This window comes from Triticum dicoccoides, chromosome 5B (assembly GCF_002162155.2).
Source record: "Triticum dicoccoides isolate Atlit2015 ecotype Zavitan chromosome 5B, WEW_v2.0, whole genome shotgun sequence".
In the NCBI taxonomy this organism is placed as follows: Eukaryota; Viridiplantae; Streptophyta; class Magnoliopsida; order Poales; family Poaceae; genus Triticum; species Triticum dicoccoides.
The window spans coordinates 685,943,244-685,952,116 of NC_041389.1; the positions used below are offsets into that span (position 1 = coordinate 685,943,244).

The 8,873-nt window shown below is 46.3% G+C and overlaps 2 protein-coding genes across 2 annotated transcripts in view; one reads left to right on the forward strand and one right to left on the reverse strand.

Moving 5' to 3' along the window:
• Positions 1-2,743: 2,743 nt before the first annotated feature.
• LOC119312628 (probable acylpyruvase FAHD2, mitochondrial) lies at positions 2,744-6,166 on the forward strand. The gene is made up of 8 exons (XM_037588370.1): positions 2,744-2,931; positions 3,054-3,228; positions 4,097-4,149; positions 4,712-4,774; positions 5,254-5,304; positions 5,402-5,519; positions 5,606-5,747; positions 5,861-6,166. Exons 1-7 carry the CDS (start codon positions 2,827-2,829, stop codon positions 5,719-5,721), a joined length of 681 nt encoding a protein of 226 aa, XP_037444267.1. The 5' UTR covers positions 2,744-2,826; the 3' UTR covers positions 5,722-5,747; positions 5,861-6,166.
• Positions 6,167-6,198: 32 nt separating this feature from the next.
• The window catches only part of LOC119312627 (epoxide hydrolase A-like), a 3,250-nt gene continuing 575 nt past the window's right edge, over positions 6,199-8,873 (reverse strand). Inside the window, exons 2-4 of the mRNA XM_037588369.1 lie at positions 8,628-8,810; positions 7,737-7,969; positions 6,199-6,672 (exon numbers count right to left, since the gene is read on the reverse strand). Coding sequence (XP_037444266.1) covers positions 6,393-6,672; positions 7,737-7,969; positions 8,628-8,810 — 696 coding nt within the window. The 3' untranslated portion in view covers positions 6,199-6,392. The remainder of the gene's footprint in view (positions 6,673-7,736; positions 7,970-8,627; positions 8,811-8,873) is intronic.

Below are 8,873 nucleotides of genomic sequence, written 5' to 3' on the forward strand. Positions count from 1 at the left end.
GAGGCAGCATCGATCGGCTTCAGTTAGCAGCAGTAGCGAAGGAATCGCTCGATCGGGTTCAGTTAATAGCCATCGATCGATCGCTCGGGTTCAGTAATGCGTAGCCTGCAGTGCAATCGCTCGGGTTCAGTTAGAGCCCAACGGCTCGCTCGGGTTCAGTTAGAGCCCAATGCCTCGCACCCACGCGCATGCGTGTATGAGAGAAACGTGCATCGCTCGGCCCCGACCACCCACCGTAACCGGGAACACCCCGATATTTTCCTCGCCCTCGCTTCTACCACGGTTTTTTCCGTCATGAACGGCCCAAAGAATGTCATGCAGCTGCGTCTCCGGCCCGCCCAAGACGAAAAGCCCATTTTCTGTCATGATTTTTTATAATAGAAGTAGGACCCCGCCACATTTATGATGATACCGGGTTTTGTCACAATTATCGTCATAAAAGTGTCATAAGTATGACAGAAAAAAAATTCGTTCGGTCCAAAATATCACGGATGTGTCTTTTTTTTTGTACTGTCACTTATTTCTCTGTGCACGAGTTCATCCACCATCCATTCCATGGCAACCTTGAGACTCTTCATCTCTTTGTAGATTTCTTCCGATGAGAGCTTCTAGAGAAATGCCATCCCCGTAAACCATGAATTGTATCCACCGTTGAAGTAGTATACACACTTCATGCTTACTATTTCATCCGAGCAGTTAACGAGCAGCCTCCGAATAAGAAACAAAGAAACCCAAGTAAAATGAATAAAAAAGAAGAAAACCATTCAAAAAAAGAAAACCAAAGTATAACAAAGAAAACCTGTGAAAAAAACAACGAAAATCATAGTATATCGAAGAAAAAAGAAAACCTGAAGAATACCGATGAGCAAACAAAGAAAATCAAAGAAAAAACAAAAAGGAAACAAAAAAGAAAAAACCGAAGCGAAGAATGAACGAAGAAAACACGAGCGATCGAACGAATATGCCTGTCCCAATACTGTAGCGGGGGTGAGGGTCCTTCAACGAGAGCTCCTTCCATCTCGCTTAATGCAAGACATGGGTCTCGCATAGTTTTCTTTTAACAATCAACACCTCCTTTATATTAATTGGCTACAATCGTAGCATCAGAAACAAGCAGTGGGACTACAACCCCTGGGGCAATATTCAACCAAACACTAGGAGGACTGAACCTTGCTATCCTAGCTAATTCATGTGCTATTGTATTATTTTCTGTAACACAATGATCTTAATCGATACGAGTAAAGTCTAAAGACGACCTTTAACTGCCCCTCCCCCCCCCCCCGTGTCGTCTCCGGCACGGGTGCAGGGGTTAACCGTAGGCCGCCAGCGCTTCCCCTCCTCCCCACCTCTTCTCCACCGCCGGCGGAGGTGAGCTCCGGCGCGGGCACAACACCGATGAAGGTGGCGGCGGGGACTTCGCGGCTCCACCTTGCATGGAGGGCTTCGGCTTCCGGGGGGCGGCCCCGGCCGGTGGCACGCGGCGTAGCCGGAGCGGCGGACTACGCCGACGAGTGCAAGTGGGTCGTCCCTCAGCCGTGCGGGCGGCGAGGGGCGGCGGTCGTCGGCTGCATGGGCGGTGGCCCCGTGTTGGCCTTTCGCTGGATCTTGGAGCTGTTCCGTCCTTCACCTGATCTACTCCGTTCCGCGCCGGCTCTGTCTCCCGGTGGCTGTGGTTGTCCTTCACATGTGCTAGCTCCATTCCTTCCCATGTGCTAGCTCCATGGATCTGGTGGGAGGGTGTGGATCCGGAGGAAACTTTTGGTCGGCGCGGCGGCCACATCGAAGTCGACACCTTTGGGTGCCGATCCCCTCCTTGGAGGCTCCGGTGAGGATCCTCCCCTGCCCACCCCCATCCCTGAGCGTGGGAGAAATCCCTTGGTCCCTTTCTTTGGCCGACAACATTTCCACGGTGTCGTGCCCCTTCCTGAAGGCGTTGGCCGGGATCTGCTAGGTGTTGGGGACTTGTGGTGGCCTGGCGGCGGCGTTGTTGGCTTGCTCTTATCTCCAGCAACATGGAACTTCGGTGCTCCTGGTTGCCCCTTTGGCCTGCACCATAGCTGCGCCTTTGACTGACAGCTCTCGCCCGGCGTGATGTCTTCCCGTTGCCGACGATGGTGCCTGGGTGGTTGTTGGTCTGTTGCTGCTTGCGGGTCTGTTTCTGCTGTGTCTCCATTTGACAGCTTGTGCACCATGGCTATGGGTTCTGGGAACCATTCTGCCGGCCACCGGTGTGGCACCCATCGAGCCTGGGTGAAGGGTAGTGGCCCTTTCCGGCGACAGAGACAGACCATGTTCGGCCCCTGTTTGGTCCTCCGGATGCAGTTAGCGACACAATGCTAGCGCGATGTGCCTCCTACTCATATACATGTTGGTCTGCCGTGATGGCATTGCGGTGGATGTTGGCATCGGTGCTTTTAAGCTCTCGCCTGGGGTTGTCACTGCCTTAGTGTTTGTTCCACATTGTACATTGTATCATTTATTTTTGTTTTGTTGTTTACTTCGCTGTAATGTTTTAATCTTGTAATCCTGGCCGGTTGTTGGCTTTGTTAATTCAAAGCCAGGCAAGGTTCGAGCCTTTTCTCTGCCTCTCGGCTGCGCCTTTTCTCTAAAAAAAAAGCAGTCTAAAGACATAGCTCTCGTGCGTGTATAGTTTGATAAAGATTCAATCAAGGGCCGAGGCCCAGGAGTTCCCCTCGTATGGGCCTCCTCTGTCTAATCTGGACCCATTCGTCTCGTTTGTCACGGAGCCTTCCGCTGAGCAGTCCTTTGCTTCTGGTCGTCTACCACCTCCCCATCCCCAGCTCCCAAGTCGCAGCTCTTCCGGCCATGGCGGCGGCGGCGCAGAGGCTCCTCGCGGCGAGCACGAAGATCGTCGGGGTCGGGCGGAACTACGTCGCCCACGCCAAGGAGCTCGGCAACCCCGTCCCCAAGGTCCACGCGCCCCTTCCTGACCGACCCCCCTCCCTCCGATCCCGAGGCGCCCTTCCTCTTCCTCTTCTTCTTCTTCCCGCGCGGTCTCTGATGCGGCGTGCGCGTCGCGGTTCTCGTTGCAGGAGCCGGTGCTGTTCCTCAAGCCGACCTCGTCCTTCCTCCACGCGGGCGTGGCCACCGCCGCCGTCGAGGTGCCCGAGCCGCTCGAGTCGCTGCACCACGAGGTCGAGCTCGCCGTCGTCATCTCCCGCCGCGCGCGCGACGTGCCCGAGGCCTCCGCCATGGACTTCGTCGGAGGTAACCAGGAGCCGCACTTAGGGGATCCATGCATCTGCAATTCTCTCCCCTACCCCGATTACCTGCCATTCTTAAGAACCATGTTTCACTCGACAATTGATCCGAGGAAACTGCCAGACAGAGAGTAGGGCGAGATGTGGGTTCTGCATTCCGTTGTTCGTCGAGGCAATTCACTCTGTTACTGTGATTGCAAAGTTTGGTGCCGATTGATAACTGAAATTAATTAGGATATGCCCCATGCTGCAAATGCATTTTGGAGCCTGAATTCGACAATCCATCAGGTTGGTATATTTTGTAAGCAGACTGAAGCAATGACTTAGGAATTCCAAATAATTACTAGTTCTTCGTATTCGATAACCCCGGTGGAAAATGCAAATGTGGGGTTTGGAATAGGAAATCTGTTTCGCTTGGTCAACGTGCTAGTGCAATGCCTATTTTGCCGATTGCCATGGTCAGGTGGATGACAATATCTTATTAGCACATTAATTCCTGATCGAAATCATGTTTCATGTCCTGGATGTTTTCTCTTTCTAAAATACATATCTTGCCTTGGGTGTGTGTTTGTATCGGTGCTCTCAGATGTTGCGATGTTGGTTGCTTTATAATATAAAGTGGGGGGAAACCCTTTTTCATCTTTCTGAAATACGATACGAGTACTCAAATACTCATGGATAGTCTCGTTTGGTGTAGTCTTGAGTGAGTTTCTTCTCTTTCTTTTACTCCTGAATAATGTGCAGGTTGGGGTTCACTCTATCCATGTGTTTCTTGTCAATGTAGAGAGCAACAAATGTTTGAGGCAATAAATTGAGGGTTTTCACTAGTGACATGACAAATTTGACATAATTGCTTCCATCATCCAATTTTCCAGGTTATGCGCTTGCTTTGGACATGACAGCAAGGGACCTTCAGTCTGTAGCTAAGGTGTGCACTAAGACTTGTAGTTTCCTTTGGTGTTATTCTAGCTGCTGTTTATTGTTGGTTCTTATCATCTGCCATTTCCTGGTGGCAGTTGAAACTCAAGTGATAGAAAGAGCATTCAAACTTGAACTTAAGAAAGAAATTCAAAAAAAAATATTAAAACAGTTGCATGCTGTTGTCTTCGGAGTTTCTTCCTTTGACTGATCAGGTCAGCTATGCATAAATAAAACCAGCGACAAACTTGAAATTGTAGTCTCAGAAGTTGCATCTGGTGTACCAGTTCATAAATCACAAGCCATATATTTATTTTTTACCGGGGCTAGTTATATGTGTTACATCTTTCTATCTTCTTCCACCTAGCAGATCTGACATAATGGTTTGGGTATACTTTGTGCAAGCTGTAGTAAATAATTGATCAACATGACCTTGTAAATAACCCACAGTCCCCTTCATTGCAAAAAGAGAGAAGAAAGAAAGAAGAACCTATAATATAACCCACTTTCTGTTAGTGTAAGATATTTTCTATCTCAATTTTTTTGGTATTGCTTAACCAATGAACTCTTAGTCTGCAGGTCTTCCTTGGACTTTGGCTAAAGCACAGGATACCTTTACTCCAATTAGTGCAGTGGTAAGCCAATGTTTCTCTTCCTCCAAAGACTGGTGTACTAGGCGGCAGCTTATGAGCTGTTACTTTTTCTTCTCATTTGTACATATTTGTGTATCAGAAACACACATAAACATGATACTAAAGTTAGACTGAAACTAAGGGAGCTCAAAAACGGTTTGAGATCAACCGTGGAAACTGTAGTTCACTTCTCTTAGTACTAGCTTAAGCCACTCAGTTTGCAATCAACGGAAGAACTTGCACTAGCCTATTTCTTGTGTTCACTCCAAACCGTTTTTGAACACTCTTAAGTGAAGCCAATGGAATATGTACTGATATCATTCACGACATAAATAACTCAGGAGTACTAGGAAATATAAGTCAATGACATGAAAAGGGCTAGAATACTTGTTGTGACTTAAAATGATACAGGTGATTCCATCATTATGAATATGTACTCTCACTTCCATTTTTTTGTCAATGATGGTTTCCGCATTTCACAGGTTCCAAAATCAGCTGTCCCTAATCCCGATGATCTAGAGCTCTGGCTAAAGGTAATATACAAATTTGTAATGAAAATACTCATTGCGACCTAAAGTAGTAGTAGAAGCTTAGACATCCACTTAACGAGAATTGGGCAACCATATCCAGGTGGACGATGAACTCAGGCAGAAAGGGCCTACAAGCGATATGATATTCAAGGTTCCTTTTCTAATCAGCTATATCAGTTCGATCATGACATTGATGGAGGGTGATGTGATATTAACCGGTAATGACATATCCTTTCTACACGACTGTCTTAGTGTATCGGAGGATGTGTGTTGTGGGTTATTGATGGGGGTCCTCTGCATGCAGGTACTCCTGAGGGTGTAGGCCCTGTCCGAATTGGACAGAAGATCAAAGCTGGTATAACTGGCCTCATCGAGGCCGAGTTTGATGTTCAGAGGCGCAGTCGGACATTTTCTCCATGATGTAGCAATCAAGAAACTATGATCTGGTATGAATGCCTACATGTACTTTCTGCTTTATCACTTGGCACTGCATAGGCACTGTATATTGCTATAATCTGTTTATCAGAGAATAACAGTGAACAATCTGCACTTTCCACAGAATGTAACATTGGATTTGATCCGATCGTCGACCTGTGCTGTCTACAAGCGAAACCAGAGTGCAGTCACGACTGCCTTGTAACTGTGATTCCGCGCACCATTCTGGAGTCTCCCATTACGTGTACGATTCTTTTAAGCTGGAAGTATTTATGGTCAGTAGGCCGAACACACAATGCTTCCACAACTTTGTTGGTACAAGCATCTTGTGTTTCTGTTAGATAAAGCTGTAATGTCCCTCATTCTGCAACATGTGGTTGAAAACACATTCAGTTTATGTTGAATAAATCGTCGCTTTTCCCAGTTTTAACCCAGCTATGACAAAACTGCAGCACTTGTGAAGAAACTTGTAAATGCTTATTCTCTTAATCAAAGAACATATCTATAGGTGTATAACTATGGCTCATGTTATCCACATGAGTATTTCAGGGCATGTATCAACAGGCTTTGAAGTTTAACAAGTTGCATACGAGTATCTCACGGCCACATACGCACATACAAGTTTCTTTATTAATTTTGTACATCAACAAATGACCTCACAATTTCGATAATTTATGTGTGGGGTCTGTGCTGAACTTCTTGATGTATTCATAGATGTGTTCACTGATCTCCTGTGCTCTCTCCTGCTGGATGAAGTGCCCGGCACCTTTGATCACCACCACCTCGTCGAGCATGGGCACGTCTCTCTTGAGCCCACCCTTGTGTATGTAGCCTTTGACTCCTGGGTGATGGTATGCCAGGTCGCCGTCCCCGACGATGAACTTGGTCGGCACTTGCACTTTCGCTCCGGTCCATGGCGCCATCAGCTCCCAGTTCCTGTGTATATGCATGTTCAGAGATTACTACTATTTCCTGATGCAATCCTCTGTGTACTGAGAATACTTGTGAGCATGGCCAGCGCCACGATATCCAGAATCTAATCTACAGTTCATGTCAGAAATCCATATTTATGACACAATATTCTGGAGAGGATTTCAGAATCATGGTGAATGTCCACACAAGCATTATCCATGTCAGTTAGTCATGGCATCTTGCTAACTGCATTCCATGCGGGTTTTGAGTTCATATGCTCGATACAGGAGTAAGATGATGAGCAGAATGATAATACTATGCCATCATGAAAATACATTGTCAATCCAACATATCTGCTCAGAACACAAAACATAAACGAATTGTTATGCACTCTTAGGCATGTATTCCTATTCCGGAACTTGAAACACACAAGTCAAAGGCAAAATGTTGCCACCATGATCTCTTATTATCAGTCATGGTTTTCGAGTTGCGACTCATGCGAGTCGCTCTGGGGCAGCGACTCGGAAGAAGTCGAGCCTGCGTTGTGACTAGTCGCGACTCAGAGTCGCGAGTCAACACTAAGCTGAGTCGACCATATTTTTGCGACTCATAGACTAGTCGTCGACTAGTCGCGACTAGTCAAGCGACTCGAAATCCATGTTATCAGTATACTATAGTCTGATGCTCTATGCTACACCTATATAGTATTGCAGTTATTTTGAAAAACACGGTAGATCTAGAATACTCCCTCCATTCCCTTATACAATGCCACTTCATATTTTTATATCTAACTTTGACCATTAATTTTACCAACAAAAAGTGAGTTATATGCCATAAAAAGTATTTCATTGGATGCACATTTCAAAGAACTTCCGATGATATATTTTTGATGACCTTTAATTCATATTTTGTTGACCAAAATTACAAGTCAAAGTTCGACACGAAAACGAAGTGGCCTTGTACACAAAAATTTGGGGAGTACATGTTTTAGAAATCTAGTATACGCAGAAAGGCTGTATGATAATGTGGCATGAATGAGTTACACAGATGAATGGTTTGATTTTAAAATAAAATAAATAAAGACTTACAGGTCTAAACAGCGGTAGTAATTAAGGCCACCAGCGAAGCCAGTTTTTGCATATACACTTGCGAGGTAACTGACATCCTCCTCAGAGAGCCAAGAAGGCAACGTTATTTGCTTGTTGCTCGCCTGCATTTTTTCGAGGGACATAGCAGAAGAACCTGTGGTTTGAACAGTTATTGCCATTTTGAAGAACCTCTTCAAGTCAAGACTAGCGAACTGTGCCTCATATCCAGGTTCCTGCCAACCAATGTGATACTTGTATTACAAGTGATGAACTGCAATTTGGACTTGAAAACCAGTTGTCTGAAACTTTGATTGAGAAGTATGGACTTGAAAAAGAGGAGCCCAAGTTTGAAACGATGCAGAAATGCAACTAGTCTAAATTGTGGTTTGAATTATCAATAAATTCCTCACATGTTGTCATTGATATACTACAATATGTTCAGTGCTCCATGCCAATACATTTATTTTAGTAAATCCTTAATTACAATTGATGAACTGCAATTTGCGCTAAAACTGAGAAGCTAGCTCTAGACAGGAAACTGCTATAGCAAGCAAAGAAGGACAATTTTATAGGCACAAACTAAACCAGACCCCTGGAAGATCAATTGACATGACAAATTAACAAGACTTTCATATCATCTGTTTTCTCCTCTTTGAACAAGCAACCCTATGCCCAATCAGCCATTTCTTATCTGAATTTGTGAAATTACGGTGAGCCAATGCCCTCCCACACCCGAAATGGATAACAAAAGAACCATACTAGTACATAGCAACTATAGAAATCTCAAATCACCATGCCCCGATTTAGGCATTTGCAGCAGGTTTCCTAGCTCTGGTCCCCGGATTGCTCATAATACAGCGGCCGAACATTGGACAGGAAGCAATCCCGTACCTGGAATTTGCAGACGTAGTAGTCGTCGCCGTAGGCGCGGCGGAAGTAGTCGACGGGCTTTGCCGAGGGGTGACGCGGCATGAAGGCGACGCTGAGGTTGACGAGCGCGCGCACCCGGTCCGGCCGCAGCAGGCAGAGATTCCACGACACGATGGCGCCCCAGTCGTGCCCCACCACGAACACCTTCACCGCCGGCACGCGTCAGTCAGTCAATCAGTCGGCGGCCACCGCAGGTGGGTCTCCCGG